General features: G+C 40.7%; 2 protein-coding genes across 5 annotated transcripts in view; one reads left to right on the top strand and one right to left on the bottom strand.

The window, feature by feature from the left end:
• Positions 1-21,840, top strand: part of LOC122943759 (centromere protein P) — a 400,675-nt gene that overhangs the window by 90,555 nt on the left and 288,280 nt on the right. The window lies entirely within an intron of this gene.
• On the bottom strand, positions 514-10,554 carry OMD (osteomodulin). Its single transcript, XM_044301752.1, has 3 exons — positions 10,286-10,554; positions 7,719-8,670; positions 514-2,533 (listed from the first exon to the last, which is right to left on the bottom strand). The coding sequence occupies exons 1-3, from the start codon at positions 10,337-10,339 to the stop codon at positions 2,202-2,204; spliced, it is 1,338 nt and encodes a 445-aa protein (XP_044157687.1). The 5' UTR covers positions 10,340-10,554; the 3' UTR covers positions 514-2,201.

The following is a 21,840-nucleotide window of genomic DNA, read 5'->3' as shown; positions in this document are numbered from 1 at the left end:
AAGTGTTTAACGGGAACTTGTCACCTAAGAAACGCCTCCCAAACCACCAGCATTACCTTAAAGTAGCCAGCAGTATGTTCCTAAAGATCCTTTTCTTCCTCCGGCCAGATGCACCAAAATCTCGAAAAACAAACTTTAATCCCCTGCACGCACTATGTAACAGCAGAGTTCGACGTCAAGGGGGCAGTGGCCTCCTCGCTTCAAGTCAGGATAACCACGTCCCCTTTCCCTGCCTGACTGACAGCCGCGCACGTGAACCTCTGACGCACACTCACACTCGGCCGGCTTTGCTGAAAAGCCAAAAGCTATCTGCTGTCAATCAAAAGTGAAGGGGCAGGGAAAGGGGGCGTGGTTATCTTGAGTTGAAGCGAGGACGCCGCTGCCCCCTTGACTTCAAACTCTGTTGTTACATAACGCTTGCAGGGGATTTTTCAAGATTTTGGTGCATCTGGCCGGACGAAGAAAAGGATCTTTAGGAACATACTGCTGGCTACTTTAAGGTAATGCTGGTGGTTTGGGAGGCGTTTTTTAGGTGACAGATTCCTTTTAATGGCATGAACACTCATCCTTGGCAGTGAAAGGGTTAGTATATGCATCTGTTTTTTCACAGTAAGACTTGGTAACAAGAAACTTTGCTGTTTTAGGTTATTTATCATTCTAGATTGGAACCCATTCATATATAGGATGTGCTGGGGTCACTCTTGTCCCATACTATAGGGAAATTAGTATGAGAAAAGAAAGTTTGGTTTTGCTTCTTCATTAAGCCTTCTATTGCTTTCCAAACCGGCTGAATGTGTGTGGTGGGGGCTACTAAATATGCAGTAGTGTACCAATATAGGTGTCACATACCCAGCAGTAGTAATTTATGAGACATTATTTGTCCTTACCTGTACAACATGCAGTTCTAGTAGGATTTTAACGGGGTGGGGGGAAGGCTTCGCTAAGCGGGTGCTGGTGCCAACTGTACTTTTCTGAGTGTGCCATCTTATAGATGACCTAAAATGTAGCTAAATATATCAAATAACTTATGTCCTTGTTTGCCAAGCAGAATGTTGTAGTTACTTATCTATATTTCCTACATTATAATAAATGCAAGTGAAAGAGCATATGGCTAAGAGAGCTCCTGAAACCATTAAAGCAATGTAGTTTAAACTGTCTCCTCTACAAAAGATGAAAGTAACAGCATAAAGCATTAAATAGCACCTGTGAGCATGATATACCCTATTAAACCAGGCATTCTGCTTCTTAGGGCTTCTCATGCTGAGTTAAACAATCCCTCTGTATTTGAAATTGGTGGCCCTGTTGTAGAGAAGTCTGCACTTTATTGCATATGCTAGTGTGATATTCGGAGCACCAAGTGGCAGACCTAGACGCTCGGAGCACTGCTTCACCACTTCCTTTCCCTCTTAGCCGCTTCCCCTCCCCTTAAATGACGAGACCAGGCATCCTCACTGACTTCCTGCCTGGCCGTGTAATCTTGCAGGTGTGCTGGTGAGTGTTCTCTGCACATGCGCAGTTCGGATATTAGCACGGTTTCCTGATGCTGAGATCTGAACAGCACATGCACTGAATCAAAATTCACCCAAGCATTTGCGGGATTACAAGGCAAGGCAGGAAGATGGTGACAGCTTGGCCCTGTCACTCAGGGTGAGGGGTAATGGCTAACAGGGAAATGTGGTGATGAAGTGGTTCTCTGAGGTGTTAGAGCCTTTCCTTAGTGCAAGGAACACCTCATTAGGGTATGCTATAAAGTGCAGATTTCTCTACAACGTGGCCACCACTTTAAAATTCAGGGGATCGTTTAACTCAAGATGATCAAACCGGACAGGCAGTATATCTGGTTTAATAGGGTTAGTCACTCTGACAGATACTCTTTTAAGAGGGTGTCGGGGACATTCAAAAATCTAACAGAAACTAGGGAAAGTGATCAAAAAACAAAATAAGTATTCCTTGGAAAATTCCCTACTGCTTCAGAGCCAGTTTGCTGATTTGCAGTGGTCATGTTTGGGAAGTCACAACGTCATCAATGCAGTACAGCAATAGACACTGGCGAGAGCAGAGAAGGGTGATTTTCCAGGGATGAAGGCTTATCTTGTTATTTTCTAACATCCCGTGATCTCTGCTGGACTCCCAGACAACCATTTTCAGAAATGTTCACTTATACATGAAATGTGTGAAAAAATCCAGAGCCTTAAAGATATTTAATAGTAGCCACGGATGTCATTTTCATGTTCATCCTCATCCTCATCCTCTTCTGCTATTGGTCCATGCTCCTCTCTATGGTACTGTGGAAAGTCATCATCGTCGTCATCACCATATCTTGGATGTTCTGGTGGTGGATATGGCGGAATCAGGTGCATCTGGCGTTCTCCAGCAGTATGCTTCTGTTCACCATAATAAATGCTTTGGATGTGGGGGAAGCATAGGAAGGCAAAAGTGCTTATAGGCCCTTTTAGTCGATTCTGGTCCAAACGCAGGTAGGTTAGTCGATGTGTTTGATCCATTACTGGACACATTAGAGTTATGTTTATTGCTGAAATAAAATATGATTCAGTTTTGAGTTATTTACATTTTTACAAGGGAATATATATACGTGTGTGTGTGTGTGTATATATATATATATATATATATATATATATATATATAGTGGAGCTGAATAAAAAGGTGATCTTCACAAAGAGGAGGTCTTTTGGAGAGGTTTCATTATTCGTGTAGAACCTCTATAACTTTTTCCATGAAAGTGTGTAATATATTGTAGGTAACAGTGGTATCTTCCTCACCTAGCGGTCTAGAATTCCCCTTTTAGCTGCCTATAGGCTAACTGTAAATGTTCAGAACCAAAAATCCATAAATGCAACATCTAATACAGCAAGTATGAGACAGAGAGGAAAGGCTATAAAGGGTATGTAGTTACATTTTTTTGTGAAATAGAATGAAAAAAAAAAAAGAGGAAAAGCAGCTGCAGGACATATCTGATTGGCTCAGAGCCACAGCTCTGATACCACGCCAGGAAAAGCCCGCCCACTCGGGAAGCATGGAGACCTCCATAGAGCTATGATATGGGCTCTGTGCACCCCTTGACTCTGTGCAACTTTCAAGTTATCTTTTTGTCCATAGGGCCTAATTTCATATGGAGGCTAAATTTGTTTTTTTTTCTGTTGAATTCTGTTCAATAGACGGAGAAGATTTCTCTAATATAGCCAAAGATAGTTTCCCCTCCCCTTTCTTCACTGTTTCCGTTCTCTTCTCTAAAACATGCATTTCTCATGCTATAGTTTGGCCTTGCACCTGAAACAAAGAATGGGGGGAATTTACTAACTTATTTCCACCATATCTCCTTTTAGGTGCTAGCAAAAGGACATTTGCCAGGTACTGCCGGAGATGACAGCTCTGGATGCATGGTCTCGTTAGCTTTTTACATGGTCAAAAAAAGGTTTTGCGTTTAGGGCCTGGACTAGTCTCTTCCTCAGGAAGACTGTCACTGACAAAAACGATATGGTTGAAAAGTACCAAAATTATTATCACAGAGAAAAATGACTTTTCATATAAAACTTAACTTTTACTACTAGATATTAAAATAATACCCCATATATTGTAGAACAGAATAGAATACTATGCCAGATAGATAGGCAAAGCCTTACTTTGGACGTGTAGAGGATAATACCATCCAAATAAAATAAAGATGCAATAACTTACAGTTTGGAGACCGAGGGCTTGGATAATTAGTATACAGTCAGGACAGGAAAGGGAATTATTCCCTGATGTATCCCTAAAGGCTACCCCTGCCTACAAGTGGAGCACCCGCCTGGATGGGGCAACCCCACCTCTAGGTGGCTAAGCCCTCGCTGTCACCTACTGTAACCCTGCCAGTGGATATGAAGAATGCTTGTCCCAACGCGTTTCCCCAGTGTCAGTAGAGCTGGTTCATCAGGGGACCAAAGATGAGTAATCCAAAAGTCATAGGAATCATTCTTGATAGTTGCAAATTGATATGGTCATCCTGGTATGAAACATAGAAACATAGAAACATAGAATGTGTCGGCAGATAAGAACCATTTGGCCCATCTAGTCTGCCCAATATATCTGAATCCTATGAATAGCCCCGGCCCTATCTTATATGAAGGATGGCCTTATGCCTATCCCATGCATGCTTAAACTCCTTCACTGTATTTGCAGCTACCACTTCTGCAGGAAGGCTATTCCATGCATCCACTACCCTCTCAGTAAAGTAATACTTCCTTATATTACTTTTAAACCTTTGCCCCTCTAATTTAAAACTGTGTCCTCTTGTGGTAGTTTTTCTTCTTTTAAATATGCTCTCCTCCTTTACCGAGTTGATTCCCTTTATGTATTTAAAAGTTTCTATCATATCCCCTCGGTCTCTTCTTTCTTCCAAGCTATACATATTAAGGTCTTTTAACCTTTCCTGGTAAGTTTTATCCTGCAATCCATGTACCAGTTTAGTAGCTCTTCTCTGAACTCTCTCTAGAGTATCTATATCCTTCTGGAGATATGGCCTCCAGTACTGCGCACAATACTCCAAGTGAGGTCTCACCAGTGTTCTGTACAGCGGCATAAGCACTTCACTCTTTCTACTGCTTATACCTCTCCCTATACATCCAAGCATTCTGCTTGCATTTCGTGCTGCTTTATTACATTGTCTTCCCACCTTTAAGTCTTCTGAAATAATTACTCCTAAATCCCTTTCCTCAGATACTGAGGTCAGGACTGTGTCGAATATTCTATATTCTGCCCTTGGGTTTTTACGCCCCAGGTGCATTATCTTGCACTTATCCACATTAAATTTCAGTTGCCAGAGTTCTGACCATTCTTCTAGTTTTCCTAAGTCCTTTTCCATTTGGCGTTTCCCTCCAGGAACATCAACCCTGTTACATATCTTTGTGTCATCAGCAAAAAGACAAACCTTACCATCGAGGCCTTTTGCAATATCACTTATGAAGATATTAAACAAAATTGGTCCCAGTACAGATCCCTGTGGAATCCCACTGGTAACATGACCTTGTTTTGAATGTTCTCCATTGACTACAACCCTCTGTTGTCTGTCCCTCAGCCACTGCCTAATCCACTCAACAATATGGGAGTCCATGCTCAATGACTGCAGTTTATTGATAAGTCTTCTATGTGGGACAGTGTCAAAAGCCTTACTAAAATCTAGATATGCAATGTCTACTGCACCTCCACCGTCTATTATTTTAGTCACCCAGTCAAAAAAATCTATAAGATTTGTTTGACATGATCTCCCTGAAGTAAACCCATGCTGTTTTTCATCTTGCAATCCATGGGATTTTAGATGTTCCACAATCCTATCCTTTAATAGGGTTTCCATTAATTTGCCTACTATTGATGTCAGACTCACTGGTCTATAGTTGCTCGATTCCTCCCTACTACCTTTCTTGTGAATGGGCACGACATTTGCCAATTTCCAATCTTCCGGGATGACTCCTGTTACTAATGATTGGTTAAATAAATCTGTTAACGGTTTTGCCAGCTCACCACTAAGCTCTTTTAATAATTTTGGGTGTATCTCATCAGGCCCCTGTGATTTATTTGTCTTCACTTTAGACAGCAAACTTAGAACATCTTCCTCTGTAAAGACACATGCATCAAACGATTTATTAGTCATCCTTTCTAGTGGAGGTCCTTCTCCTTTTTCTTTTGTAAAAACTGAACAGAAGTATTCATTAAGGCAGTCGGCTAGCCCTTTATTCTCTTCTACATACCTTCCGTCCTTTGTTTTTAATTTAGTTATTCCTTGTTTTAATTTCCTTTTTTCATTTATATATCTGAAGAATGTCTTATCCCCTTTTTTCATAGACTGAGCTAGTTTTTCTTCTGCCTGCGCTTTAGAAGTTCTTATAACTTGCTTGGCCTCTTTCTGCCTAATCTTGTAGATTTCCTTATCTTCATTGCTCTGGGTTTTTTTATAATTACAAAATGCTAGCTTTTTATTTTTAATGATTTGGGCCACTTCTGCCGAGTACCACAGTGGTCTCTTCCTTTTTTTGCTTTTACTGACAAGTCTAATTGAATTTTCTGTTGCCTTCAATAATGCACCTTTTAAGTAGTCCCATTTCTCCTGGACTCCATGTAATCCGTTCCAGTCTGATAAGGACTCATTTATGACTAATTTCATTTTTGAAAAGTCTGTTTTTCTAAAATCTAAAACTTTTGTTTTTGTGTGGTGGGACTCTTTCACAGTTCTTATATTAAACCACACTGACTGGTGATCACTAGATCCCAAGGTTTCGCCTACAATGACATCATATACCGAATCCCCATTTGTGAATATCAAATCCAAAATGGCCTCCCTCCGGGTTGGCTCCTCAACCATTTGTTGTAGGGATAACCCCAGTAGGGAATTTAGAATATCTGTACTCCTGGTAGAACTTGCTATTTTGGTTTTCCAGTTGATATCTGGAAGATTGAAATCTCCCATAATGATAACTTCTCCTTTCATTGTCATTTTAGCTATTTCTTCAACTAGTAGATCATCTAGTTCTTTAACTTGATCAGGTGGTCTATATATCACACCTACACGAGTTACTGCATGATTAGCAAACTGCAACGTAACCCAAACTGACTCTATGTTGGCCTCACCAACTTGTATTAGGTTAGATTTAATGCTATCTTTCACATACAGGGCCACTCCTCCTCCTTTCTTGCCTTCTCTGTCTCTTCTGTATAAAGAGTACCCTGGTATGGTTATGTCCCAGTCATTTCTTTCATTAAACCATGTCTCCGTAACAGCCACTAAATCTACATTCTCAGATGCCATTATTGACCCAAGTTCATTGATTTTTTTACCTAAACTGCGAGCATTTGTAGAGAGGACTCTGAGCTTATCATTTCTTCCTCAGGCACCTTATGGTAAGGTGCCTGAGGAAGAGACTAGTCCAAGCCCTAAACGCATAGCTTTTTACACTGTCAGTAAAAGGTAAAAGAAAACATGACTCCGGACCTTTCATCTCTGGCAGTGTCTAGTAAAAGTCCTTCTAGTGTCTAAAGTTGATCTGTATCATCATCCCACAGGTCCACAGTTTGGACCTCAGACTGCAGCCTTAACTACTTATACTGTACCTCTACAGGTGTGTTGTGCTTCTGGAACAACCCTGCAAGTTGAGCATACCTTATTATATGCTCTTTTGACTGCTATTTGGGATAACGCCATATGTTGTGGTGCCATTGTGTACTTTTTCTTTAGATAACCATGTTCCACCATATCTTGGTGCATGCCACACTTTTGGAAAAATATGTCTCTGTGCTGTTTTAGGCTTCCGGTGCTATTTTTCAAAAATGATGAGAAAAAGTGCATTTTTTTTAATTTATTTTTTTGGAGGGTGTGAGGTCTCTCATGGGTGGACCGATTTACTATAACTTGTACCAGAAATTTGCATAAATTATAGTGAAAATGTACAGCTGTGGCACTGATTAGATAGTGGCAGACTGTGCAGGGACACCCCCACCCCACTGGTAACACCCAGAAGGCCCTTAATTGCAGACTGCTGGCAATTCATTCATAAACATCTAGTAGAAATAAAAGAGGAGTGGCACAAAAGAGAGTAGACAGGTCCTCTAAGTTTAAAGCATTTTGTTCACTTGTCTCAAAATATAATAATTGCTCTTTCCAATTAGGATAGGTGTTATGACAGTTTCTGAATTAAGGGGATCAAAGTAAAAAATAAGTGGTAACTACTTACATTCAAATTCATTGTCATGCAGATACAGGTGCTCGAGTGATCGAGGAACATAGAAGATGCGCTTTAGTTTGTTGTGACCCAGGTTCAATTCCATAAGTTTGGGAAGGTTGAACATGTACAAAGGAACCTCATCAATGTTGTTGTGTGATATTCGAATGGCAGTCAGATTTGGAAGCTTTGCAAAATAATCATCGGGTATCTTTGAAATGGAATTATTCTCCAGTGACAGATACATGAGTGATGTTGGAAGGCTTGCAGGCATGGAGTACAACTTGTTGTTACATATATTAAGCTGCATCAACTTTGTCAGTCTGCTTAATACCTTTCCCTTGATGTTATCAATACGATTGTTGCAGAGGTCAAGCATGGTAACATTGACTAAGCCCTGAAGATCTTGTTCTCTTATTTTATTAATCTTGTTTGAACCCAAGAAGATCCTCTCAACAGAACTAGAAATAGGTGATGGAATTTCTTCCAAGTCATTATTGTTAAGGATTATTTGATGTAGATGAGGAGATGTGGCAAACACACCAGCGTCTATTTTATTTGATTTCAGTTTATTGTAGCTAAGGTTAATTTCTGTCAGAGAAGTGGCGTTAACGAAGGACTTTATATCCACGGCTTCAATCTCGTTGTGTTGTAGGTAAAGCTGTTGAATGCGAGATGGTATTCGAGGAATGGTCTTGAGCTTCCGATTGTCACAGTACATGATGATTATTGAAGATGGAGGACAGTAGCATTCTCTTGCGCACTCAGTAGAGTAGGGTACCCTTGGAACATTGTAATCTACGCCTTGAGGGAAATGAATGGGTGGCTGATATGGAGACTCTGGATCGGGTTCGTAATCTGTGTCATAGTCATAGCCCTCATATTGGCATAGTCCTTGTGTGAATGTCAACATTAGAACCAAAAGCTGCATGAGGACATTCATGGTAGCTAAAATTGGTGTAATCTGGAAATAGAATAATAGGTTAGAACTTAAGTTAGTTACAAGAAAGTCAAAATGATCAAACATAACCACTATATGGATTGGCTAAAGTAGCTCTCCTGTACCTTCCTCTACTGTTTTTGTCTTAGCTCTACGTAGCAAACTGTTTAGCCAAATTTACATAAAACAGAAGAGATGAATTCCTTTGTTTGCTGCTTTTTAGATGTTGAGGTTTATGGTCAGTCCACCACAGCTCCCTTTGGACTCTAGAGAAAATACTGTAGCGGCAGAGAAATCTGTAGACTTCCAATGAAAAGTTTCATGCAAAAACAGCAACGATCAGTAAATTCTGAATCATAGTCTAATACATGCATTTAAATACACTTCAAAGAAGCTATCATCCAGGACAGGACCATGTACAAACACCTAATACAAAAGTGCAAGAGTCCACACAACAGTGTTCCCTTGTTCTGTTGCTGTTCTTTGTGGATTCTTATTCTTTTAATTTCTGTGTATTTACATTACATTGGATTGTTTTATTGTGTTGCAATAAAGTAACATTTTACTACTGATCTCTGTCCTATATAATGGCTTCTTTGTTATCTACTGACATGCAAAAAGTATGTATTATACGATCACCTTTTGTATTTAAAGAGTTTGTCCACAATCAGACAACCCCCCTCAGCTTTTGAAATTCTTATACTCTTTTGGGGGGACTTCTATCAAAACTGCAACACCAGTTGTGTGGCTTTGCCTCTTTTCAAAAGTGAAATGAAAAGTTGGTCTGGATTACAGATTAGAACACTTTTATGCCTCATTTATGATGTGCAATAAAAAATAAAAATATCACAAAAGTCCACACCAGGCAACCCCCTGGCATACTTTCACTGACAGTCCCAAAACCACATAACACTTGCTCCAAATTTACTAGAACTGAGCAACATCTTAATAAATTTGGCACAGGTGCACAAAGCAACTCCAGTATAAAAAATAGCCTCAAACACACCTAAAATGATAACTACCCCTCTTTGTCCTCATTCATAATACAGTTGTCCTGGAAGGCTACTATCAAACTCAACTTGTGCCCATAATACCATGACAACCCAGAAATTAAGGTAGATAGCCATAGATGTCTAAAATTGTCATTCATTTATGTTGAGCCCAAATTTGCAGTCATATCTATGTATTTTATCCTGTCTGCCAATCAGACTAATGTAGATAACAGGAATACAATGTATTGCTAAGCCTCTAGCACTTCTACCTCCAAGTGACAGCAGAGTGACAGATGAAGATTCTTCTGCCCCTCACCCTGGCCTACTGACCCCACTTATAAAGCCCTGCACAACACTTCAAGCATTTCTCTAAAAGTAGTTCTTGAGTAATAGAGTTGCATTACTTCTCAGTGCTGAACAGATTTACAGCAGGATATACTAGAATATATTGGGTTTTGGCCCCGTGCACAAATACTTCTTAAACTTGAGCTTATTTCAATTCTTACATAAAACCCAGCTGTTACATCTGGCTTGCACACAGAATTTCTCATTAAATGCAGCATTCCTGCCTTTAAAGATAGTGATATTTGCCTGTATAAAGAAGCAACCTCCTGGCTTGTACTAGAGAAAGTAAATTGTGGCCATACCTGAGTAAGGGTTCTCGTTGGTTTCTCAGAATGGGACGTAAGGCTTGTGAGCATATAGCCTCTCAAAAAGTACCACCGGATGCTGCTAAAAATCCAGCTCTGTCTAGTTTCAGAGGTTGCCTTAGTTGTCTTTGAGGACGAACAGCAGTTCTTTACTGCTAAAAGCTGGCTTCACAAAGCCCTAGATGCCTAAAGTGTGTCCTCTCATTGTAAGTCTCTTAGAGAGGGAAAAAAGTATATGCTTTGTGATTTTGGCTGAGTTCAGTGGGTTTAATCTGTGTCCCTTCTTATTTTCGGTTTGAGGTGTGGCAAGAAATTCCCCGAAGTAAAAAAAAAAAAATCTTAATAGAGGAATATGCACACATAAAATACACATTGCTGCATTTCCAGAGCATCACTCTTACTTGCCTTTGGATTTGGATTCTACAGCGCTTTTTTTCAGCTCTACTGAGTTGCCAAATACCTTTCTATGATTAGATATGCAGTATTCATACTACAGCACATCTGCTTTTTATCATTAATTGATTCCAATCACCATATATTTCACTTTATAGGACACACCTGATCATAAGATGCTCCTAGGTTTTAAAAGGGGAAAATCAGAAAAAATATTTTTTATCAGATGTCTTATCTTTATCAGACCTCAGATCAGACCCCCCCCCCCACCAATCTTTGATGAAACCCACAATCTTTATCAGACCACAGATCAGCCCCCCAATCTTCATCAAACCCCCAAACTTTTTCAGACCTCAGATCAGACCCCCAATCTTTATCAAACCCCCAAACTTTTTCAGACCTCAGATCAGACCCCCAATCTGTATCAGACCTCAGATCAGACACCTCTAATCCTTATTAAACCTCCAATCAGTATAAATAAATGAACATACCTTTCCTGCTCCACACGGCGTGCTCTTCCTGCACTCACCGCTCCCTGTTTTTTTGGGCCCTGCGCTGTACTGTGACCTGACTATACACAGCGTTATGTTATAGTGCGCACCTACATGCACTACGTCCTGATGCTATACATCCGGAAGTAAACCAGGGAGCAGCAAGTACAGCAAGTGCTACAGTCACTGCTCCTCTTACATACTAATGAGCGTTTCCATAATGCAAGCATTCACTGGAATTAGACTCACTGTCATTTCCCCCCCAGTTTTGAGTGTGAAAAAAGTAGGTCTTATAAAGGAAAAAATACTGGACATACAACATTTGGGCACACCTTTAGCATACCAACTCTTTGCAGACATGATTATCCAGCACTGCTTCAGTTCCAATTAAAAACAGGATTTTTATTCACTGGATGACTAAAATACAGGCATCAATTACATGTTTCAGGCTACTGTAGCCCTTTCTCGAAGCAACTTGCCCACTTTGTACCTAACTATTTTTATTTTGTATGTTATAAATGCTAGTTTTGATTCTGTTGCTTAATAGGATAATAGTAGGATATTCATAGACTATAGGATGCAATAAACCTAGACCACCCAGTCCATCGAAACCAGTTGTATTCTGTGTATGGTCGCTGCAGGGAGCTTTATTAAACCAGGATGCAGGCTTAAAGTGGTTTTCTGGGATTTTGATACCAATGACTCCTCTTTTGGGTGGGTCATCAGTATCTGATCGGTGGGGGTCCGATACACGGGACCCCCGCCAATCAGCTGTTTGTGAGGGTAACGGTGCTCCTGTAAGTGCCGCGGCCTACTCCATGCTTACCAAGCCCAGAGCCGTACATTGTATAGTGGCTGTGCTTGATATCGTGCTCAGCCTCGTTCACAGCCGTTATACAATGTGCGGTGCTGTGCTCAGTAAGCACGGATCAAGGCCATGGCACAGGTGCCTTCTCAAATAGCTGATCGTTGGGGGTCCTGGTCTGTTGGACCCCCACGGATCAAATACTGATGACCTATCCTGAGAATAGGCCATCAGTATCAAAATCCCAGAAAACCAATTTAATATTGGAATAGTTTCAACTTTTTATGGTCCCTCCAAATTTTTCTAATTTGTCTGTGTCAAAGCTGCTTAAAAAGTGCACTAATTTGGTGTATCTAGGGCTTCTAAACTTTTTCTAACTTGCTAAAATTGGGTGGGGCTTAGGAGGTGACATTTTGGCGTAGCAATCTGTCTCAGAGTAAGAAAGTAAGCCAACCAATAGTTGGAATAGAGTCAGAGAATATGGTCTATCCATGCTCCAGCTTGGAAAAAGTGCAAAGAGACACAGCATTCAGCATTGCTGAAAAGCAGCCAGAAACACACAAAAAAGCTACCTAACAAAAAAAATGGCACAGTAAAAAATGTTTTCTCCTGCATTTCATATTTCAGCCAACAGCTGGAGTTGACATTTTTAATGCAAAAAATGCACCAAAAAGCCACTAGCAAGGCAACAATGCAGAAAAACGCCACCAAAAACCTGTGTGACCCCACCCGTAAAAGGTATTTGGGTTGTCAAAGTTATATTTATTGATTACCTATCCTCAGGATAGGTCATCAATATCAGATCGGCGGGGGTCCGACACCCGGCACCCCCGCCGATCAGCTGTTTGAAGAGAAGGCGCCCACCATGCCAGCGCTGCCTCCTCTTCGTGGTTTACCTGCTCGACGTTGTATCTGCAGCATTGAGTAGGTGTAATTACACCTAACAGTCCCATTCATTTCAATGGTACGGATCGCTTCTATACACTTGTATAGGAGCAATCCATCGCATTGACATTATAGACATGGTGTCAAGAAACTTTATCAATGAACAACTATATGCGGTGTGTATGAGTAAGAAAGACATTTTGAAAAAGAAATGGGAAACGTGGCTGAAACACTTCACTAAAAATTAAAATCTATGAAACTTATGTTAAGGACTGGTCAATCAAGATGTCACTTGACAAGAAGAAGCATATACTGTTACCTTTCTTGTATTTTATTGTTTTGTATGTTATACATTTTATTAGTATAATTGACTTGACTCAACAAATAAAATATCATGCTCTCAAAACTATTCGCAACATATAAAATATAACATAAATGTATACCCTTAAATTGAAAATGAATAAAAATTTACTTTGTTGAAACAAATCGACAGCTTGGGTGCAGATGCAACAACGAGCAGGTAAACAGTGAAGAGGAGGCAGCGCTGGTGCGGCGTGCGCCTTCTCTTCAAGCAGCTGATTAGTGGGGGTGTCGGGTGTCGGACCCCAGCCGATCTGATATTGATTACCTATCCTGAGGATAGGTCATCAATAAATATAACTTGGACAACCCCTTTAATGTTAGGTTAGTGAGTAGGTTATACATTAAATCATTAAAAGTTAACAGTCTCCATAATTCAGCTTGACTTTGAAGGACGCTGGAAAATATAATTGTTACATTGTTGAATAAAAATCTGGACAGTGAGAAGAATATATCTCCATGTACCCTGAATTTTTCGTCCATAGAACTTGACTGATCCCTGACTCTCAGATATCATAAACACACATGAAGCAGTGAGATAGAAAGAAAAAAAATTACCTTGCAAACTGGAGATCCAGAACTAAGATGTTCTGCTCGATGAAAATGAGTTTCCAGCCCAAATTGTTGTGCCAAACTCTCAAAATTATAACTGTTGAGTTCTGTAGGATTTATACACCCTGTATTACTTTAGGCTTCTGTAGAACAATGTGATTACTTGTGCTATAGACAGGAGGTCAGAATGTTAGAAAAGCCATCCTCAAATGCTTTTGTCTTTAGGGTATAGTACAGGTGGAAACCCTGTCCAGTGTTTGGTTGAAATTAGTGGATAGAGCATAATGTTTCTTTTTTTCATCTCCTATGATTAGTAATTATAGATGGCTTGCCTGGGCAAGTTTTAAGACAAAGACCATGTTCTTAGACCAAAGAAATATTACAAGAATTTAGTGTACTATGGCTGTGGGCTAGTGCAGCTTCAACTTTGAAAGCAATTTTGCATACTACTTATAAAATAGAAAGACATTGCACACTGAGTTTTTCTGTATCAGACTAGTGTATACTGCCTTTTATATACAGTACAGACCAAAAGTTTGGACACACCTTCTTATTCAAAGAGTTTTCTTTATTTTTATGACTATGAAAAATGTAGATTCACACTGAAGGCATCAAAACTATGAATTAACACATGTGGAATTATATACATAACAAAAAAGTGTGAAACAACTGAAAATATGTCCTATTCTAGGTTCTTCAAAGTAGCCACCTTTTGCTTTGATTACTGCTTTGCACACTCTTGGCATTCTCTTGATGAGCTTCAAGAGGTAGTCACCTGAAATGGTCTTCCAACAGTCTTGAAGGAGTTCCCAGAGATGCTTAGCACTTATTGGCCCTTTTGCCTTCACTCTGCGGTCCAGCTCACCGCAAACCATCTCGATTGGGTTCAGGTCCGCTGACTGTGGAGGCCAGGTCATCTGGCGCAGCACCCCATCACTCTCCTTCATGGTCAAATAGCCCTTACACAGCCTGGAGGTGTGTTTGGGGTCATTGTCCTGTTGAAAAATAAATGATGGTCCAACTAAACCGGATGGAATTGCATGCCGCTGCAAGATGCTGTGGTAGCCATGCTGGTTCAGTATGCCTTCAATTTTAAATAAATCCCCAACAGTGTCACCAGCAAAGCACCCCCACACCATCACACCTCCTCCTCCATGCTTCACGGTGGGAACAAGGCATGTAGAGTCCATCCGTTTACCTTTTCTGCGTCGCACAAAGACACGGTGGTTGGAACCAAAGATCTCAAATTTGGGCTCATCAGACCAAAGCACAGATTTCAAAGAAAAAAATGTGGGGGGTTCAGTCAGCACAACCTTATGCAGGTGCACATTGCTTTGGTGAAATACAGATACAAACGAAAAAACACAAATGCAATCGCACTCTGCAACCAGCACTCTGCCCTGCCTCTATGCTGGATGTTGAATGAGGCATTGGTGTACATTTTGGCCAAAGCGTAATAAGCCACTCACCACGTCAAGGTCGCCTCCATGAGTGGTCCCTAACACTAGTTCCTACCTGTTATGGGCCATGACAGCCACACAAAGTCCAGGGAGCACAGGTACAGCATGCACGCCAAGCACACTCTGCTTTTAACCACTGGTCTAATGTCCATTCCTTGTGTTCTTTAGCCCAAACAAGTCTCTTCTGCTTGTTGCCTGTCCTTAGCAGTGGTTTCCTAGCAGATATTCTACCATGAAGGCCTGATTCACACAGTCTCCAGTTGTTCTAGAGATGTGTCTGCTGCTAGAACTCTGTGTGGCATTGACCTGGTCTCTAATATGAGCTGCTGTTAACCTGCTATTTCTGAGGCTGGTGACTCGGATGAACTTATCCTCCGCAGCAGAGGTGACTCTTGGTCTTCCTTTCTTGGGGCGCTCCGCATGTGAGCCAGTTTCTTTGTAGCGCTTGATGGTTTTTGTGACTGCACTTGGGGACACTTTCAAAGTTTTCCCAATTTTTCGGACTGACTGACCTTAATTTCTTAAACTAATGATGGCCACTCGTTTTTCTTTACTTAGCTGCTTTTTTCTTGCCATAATACAAAACAGTTATTCAGTAGGACTATCAGCTGTGTATCCACCTGACTTCTCCACAACGCAACTGATGGTCCCAACCCCATTTTTAAGGCAAGAAATCCCACTTATTAAACCTGACAGGGCACACCTGTGAAGTGAAAACCAGTTCAGGTGACTACCTCTTGAAGCTCATCAAGAGAATGCCAAGAGTGTGCAAAGCAGTAATCAAAGCAAAAGGTAGCTACTTTGAAGAACCTAGAATATGACATATTTTCAATTGTTTCATACTTTTTTGATAAGTATATAATTCCACATGTGTTAATTCATAGTTTTGATGCCTTCAGTGTGAATCTACAATTTTCATAGTCATGAAAATAAAGAAAACTCTTTGAATGAGAAGGTGTGTCCAAACTTTTGGTCTGTACTGTACATTTTCCACAATACAAAATACACTACAATTAACCGGCCATACAGTATGGGTACTGCTATCCACCTAGTGCCGTAACTAGAAATGACTGGACCCCACAGCAAATATTTGATTTACACCCCCCCTCCCCATCAACTTATTTGCAATTCCTCCTCCTGTGCATCCCCCACTCCTGTGGCTAATCAAAATCGCTCTCTCAGATCATCCGCTCTGTCCGTTTCCTACACATATACTGTATGTCATAAACTTTCTTGTCCAATATACCGTATTTTTCGCCCTATAAGACGCAGGTTTTAGAGGAGGATAATAAAAAAAATATATTTTTCATTAGACCTCAGATCAGGCCAGCCATAAGACACCCAATGTTAATAAGACCCTCAATCAGACCTCATATCAGACCCCCAATGTTAACCCTTTCTACCCCGGGCCAGTTTTCACCTTCCTGCTCAGGCCATTTTTTGCAAATCCAACATGTGTCACTTTATGTGGTAATAACTTTGGAACACTTTTATTTATCCAAACCATTCTGAGATTGTTTTCTCATGACACATTCTACTTCATGATAGTCATAAATTTTAGTCAATATATTTCACCTTATATTTATGAAATATTCCAAATTTACCAAACATTTAGAAAAATTATCAATTTTCAATATTACAATTTCTCTGCCTTTTAAAACAGAAAGTGATACCTCATAAAATATTTATTACTCATCATTACCCATATGTCTACTTTATGTTGGCATCATTTTGTAAATGTCATTTTATTTTTTTAGGATGTTAGAAGGCTTAGAATTTTAGAATCTTAAAATTTTTCCCAGTTCAGGTCTGAAGTCACTTTGTGGGGCTTAGGCCGAATGCACATGGCCATGGAACACGGACATGAGCGGTCCGTGTTATCCCAGCCTGGCATCCTGCTGACAGCAAGAGCGCACGGCGTCGTTGGTTGCTATGACGCTGTGCCCTACATGCCGCCGCTGCACTACAGTAATACACTGGTATGATCTATACGAGTGTATTACTGTAGTGCAGCGACGGCATGAAGCGCGCGGCTTAATAGCAACCAATGACGCTGTGCGCTCCTGCTGTCAGCAGGTATGCCACGGCCGTGTGCATTCGGCCTTGCATAGTGGAAACCAATTATAAATGACCCTATTGTAGAAACTACACCCCTCAAGCTACTCAAAACTGATTTTACAAACTTTGTTAACCCTTTAGGTGTTCCACAAGAATTAAAGGAAAATGTAGATGAAATTTAAAAATTTCTCTTTTTTGGCAGATTTTCCATTTTAATAAAAAAAATTCTTTAACACATCGAGGGTTAACAGCCAAATAAAACACAATATTTATTACCCTGATTCTGCAGTTTACAGAAACACCCAACATGTGGTTATAAACTGATGTAAGGGCACACGGCAGGGCGCAGAAGGAAAGGAACGCCATATGGTTTTTGGAAGGCAGATTTTCCTGGACTGGTTTTTAGATGCCATGTCCCATTTTAAGCCCCCCGATGCACCCTTACAGTAGAAACTCCCAAAAAGTGACCACATTTTGGAAACTAGGGGATAAGGGGTCAGTTTTATTTGTACTATTTTGGGGTACATATGATTTTTAATTGCTCTATATTAAGTTTTTTGTGAGGCAAGGTAACCAAATTGCTTTTTTTTGGCACTGTTTTAATTTTTTACAACATTCATCTGACAGGGTAGATCATGTGCTATTTTTATAGAGCAGGTTGTTACGGATGCAATGATATTAAATATGTCTACTTTGTTTGTTTCAGTTTTACATAATAAAGCATTTTTGAAAAAAAAATGTTTTTATGTCTCCATTTTCGGAACGCCTTATTTATTTATTTTTTATGCCGATCGTCTTGTCTGCCGATGTTTTTATTGGTATCATTTTTGGGTACATAATAATTTTTGATCATTCATTATTACACTTTATGGGGCAAGGTGACCAAAAAATTTGTAATTTTGGCCCAGTTTTTATTTATTTTTTGAGCGTTCACCTGAGGGGTTAGGTCATGTGATATTTTTAAAGAGCTGGTTGTTACGGATGCAGCAATACCTAATATGTATACTTTTTATTTATTTATTTCACTTTAACACAATAATAGCATATTTGAAACAAAACCTGGGAGGTTTGTAGGAATTCTGACTGCTAAATTTATTATTTTTTAGCACTAGGGATCAGGTCCTAGATAGGGACAGGTATCCGGACGGGGTCGCCCTTTTTGGGGCGGGTGCTCTGTATAGACAGGCAGAATGGAAATAGTCCCCTTCCCCTTCTTATAGGGTCAGATAGGGCACAGCTCCAAATCGCCTCTACAGACACCACGCCTCCACGGGACGTCCTCCTATGTGACATTACCCTAATCAAGCCGATAACTACTCCGTGTGGATCCTAGTAGCCTGTTTGGTCTGGTAAGACTGCTTGCACCCTCACAGGTGAAGCACATTTTTTTTATTTCACTACCAGCATTGGGGTACCAGGCTTGGGCCCCCCCTCTATGTTTGTCATGTCGATGCATCTTTGTGGTGTATTTTTAACTGCATATCAAATTAAGTTATATTTTAATAAGCATATTCCCCCCCCCCCCCCCCTTCCCTCTCAGTGGGCCCTTTGGTGCCTAAATTGTAAGCCTGATTAACAGAGCACCTAAATCCAGGATTCACGACAGGTGAGCCACTATATTTAATTATCTATCACTATATACTGTATAATCTTTGGGCATATTGTAGCTAGAAGAAGCATACAAAGAAAGAGCGCAACATAGGGCAGTATGTTCTGGGTAATAAACCAGTTGATTGAACAATAGATTGAAGGCTAACCCTTAGTGGTTGTGCTAGAGATGGGCACAACACTATTTGTAGGTATGTAGAAAATCGGTGTCACGTCGCCAGGTGTGCAGCCGTGGTGTCCTCAATCTTCAGGAGAGGGTGCCCACTCTCTCCAAAGCAAAAAAGTAGAGTTTTAGCAGGATCATTCAAGGGCACAAAACGAGACTGGTCCAGACACTTGAAATGAGCATTTTTCTTTATTTCAGTAGTGCACGTCGGGTAAAACGGCAACAACGTGTTTCGGGGATAACAAGGTCACCTTCATCAGGTTAAAAGGCTTTTTGAAGAAGGTCCGCGTGAGGATTTTATTTTCTTGGGTGTAGATCTCCAAATCTAGGTATTCATCTCTGGTTTTATGGTAAGATCTTTTGTTGAGTTCTCTGGGAGAGCCTGGAAGCCTCTGCAGCAGCTTTTCTTGCCTGAAACTCTTCTCTTTTTTAGTACAGTACCTCACCCTGTAGCCCAGTTCCACCAGCTGACGGGCTAGTTCTTCATCCTAGTTGCCATGGAGAAAGAGGATGTAAATAGTAGCAGTGTGGAAAGGTGTGTTCACACCATATGGAAAGCATTCTGCTAAAACTGTACTATAGACTGTATGTCATGTCACTGTATATAATGTTATTGTTTAACTCTGTTAAGGGGAACCCGGACAATAAAATCTTTTAGTCCTCCTCCTGGGTGGGCTCCTTCTGAGTTCAGACATAGTAGCAGTCATTTCTCCTGGTTCCACTATATCCATGCCTCTGTTCACACCAATATGCCCTTGTTGAGGATCACTTTTGGAAAAAAATGTATGCCAATATATAAAGTTGGGCCCCCTTTTGCTTTCCTAAAAAGGCTTTCTATAAGATTTTGGAGTGTGTCTGTGGGAATCTGTGCCCATCGAAACACTTATATTGGACCAGAAAGTTTGGCTTACTATCGGTGTTAAATTTCATCCCAAAGTTGTTTGATGGTGTTAAGATCAGGGCTCTGTGCAGCCATTTAAAGTTGTCACACCATGTCTTGATGCACCTCATTTTGTGCAGTGGAGCCCTGTCATGCTGGAACAGGAAAGAGCTTTCCGCAAATTGTTGCTACAAAGCTGAAAGCATACAATTGCGTAAAATATCTGTGTATGCTGTAATATAGAGCATGTCCTATTCTTGTCTGCAATTGCAGACAAGAATAGGCATTTTCTATGATAGTGTCGGCCATGTGTGGTCCTCAAATTGTGGAATATTCATGGGCCGGTATCTGTGTTTTGCAGATCCGCAAAACATTACAGTCGCGAGAATGCGCCCTTATTCCAATTTTTCATATCTTTGCTTTAGTATGACTAAACCTTAGTAGTTGACGTCGTAATTAAAATATGATCAGTATACAGTACCGTAAATAACATTTCATTGTGTTTCTCTCTTTAGAATATGGTTGTCCACAATGAATGCGCTGTGCTTATTATCAGGTGGACCTTTATAAGAAAAGGGTTTCTCTATACAGTAGTTGTCACCTAAACAGCTATTCCTCCCATTGCGTTGTCCGCATCTGACTGCATTGCGGGGCAGGCAGCTGCCGGTGTCTCCCCATTCACCGCTGCGGTCCTGGGCTCTGTCCTTACAGAAACTGTCCTTGCTGGAATTCGCTCCACGATTTCCCTCTAGCCCTTGTCACAGCATGCCTTCCAGCCTGTTCCCTGTAGCACCTTGTTAAGGACCGGCACACGTCACTTCCTTTGAATTAAGGGTTTTGCACATGTGATGTGTGCAACCGATCCCAGCCACCCTCCACCTATATAAGTGGTCATGCCTCCTTCCCAGGTGCCTGAACATCAAAGTTCCTTGTGTACTGCAAAGATTGCTGTCGTTTCTGTTTGCATTTTTGAGCCGTGCTTGGATTCTCAACTTCACTTCCTTTTTGATCCTTATCTGTCCCGACTCATCTCTCCTGTTGCTGATCCAGATTACCTGGCCTCTACCTGTGCCGCCTGCCCTGACCCATTGCTTGTTCAACTTCACCTCTTCTTCATCCTTCGGTCCTATACCGTTGCTCCTGATTACGACAGTTGACTATGAATGTACCTATGGTACCTTGCTCTGGTACCCCCTGGTCTGCCTGGACCAGCTGCTTTGTGTACCAATCCAAAAAGCCTATACCCATTAGAGGATGTTGACACCCGCTGCTTCGCGACACATTGAATATACCAATATATCAAAGTTTGCTGCATTATGGTATTCAATGTCAAGTTCATGTTTGACACCCTATACCATGAGGCATATGGGAACAAAAAATAGTCTTTCATCTAATATTTGCAATTGGGAAACAGGACTCCCTATCATACATTAGGGACATGTATTCAGTGTGTGGCCACCTTTAGTCGCTGCACAGAGGTATTTTGTCCTGTAAAGATTGATATGTCCTTAAATTGCACAGATATTTTGTATCTACACGTTCCATGGTCTGAATTTCCTCTGATCACTGCCACATTTTTCAGACCAATTCAGTTTAGAGTTAATGGACATCTGCAATGACCCTTATAGAAATGGGAAAAGTTTATTTTGAATGGGTAGTTCATCTAAAATTGATCTTCTGATTTGCCATGGACATGTATGGATAGGGCACCAGTATACAGTTCTTCTCTGTGGTTTCCATTTTGGTTGGATCTCTCCTAAGGTACACCTGCACATGATTGTGACCTTCAATTTCATGAGTCTCTGTGTTCAGAAATCTGTTTTTTCATTCCTAGCCTATTGTACTCCAGACTTTTTTCTGTTGTTATTCATATTAGACCTGAAAGGGTTGTTTT

This window comes from Bufo gargarizans, chromosome 7 (genome assembly GCF_014858855.1).
Source record: "Bufo gargarizans isolate SCDJY-AF-19 chromosome 7, ASM1485885v1, whole genome shotgun sequence".
NCBI lineage: Eukaryota > Metazoa > Chordata > Amphibia > Anura > Bufonidae > Bufo > Bufo gargarizans.
Note: the sequence above shows the minus strand (reverse complement) of the source record. Positions and strands in the feature narration are given on the sequence as shown.

Coding starts and splice junctions, on each gene's coding strand:
- OMD (XM_044301752.1), bottom strand. CDS start 10,339: ATGCTCACAAGCCTTACGTCCCATTCTGAGAAACCAACGAGAACCCTT. Junction 8,671..10,285: donor CAACGAGAACCCTTACTCAG/GTATGGCCACAA, acceptor TTCTATTTCCAG/ATTACACCAATTTTAGCTAC. Junction 2,534..7,718: donor GCATGACAATGAATTTGAAT/GTAAGTAGTTAC, acceptor ATTTTATTTCAG/CAATAAACATAACTCTAATG.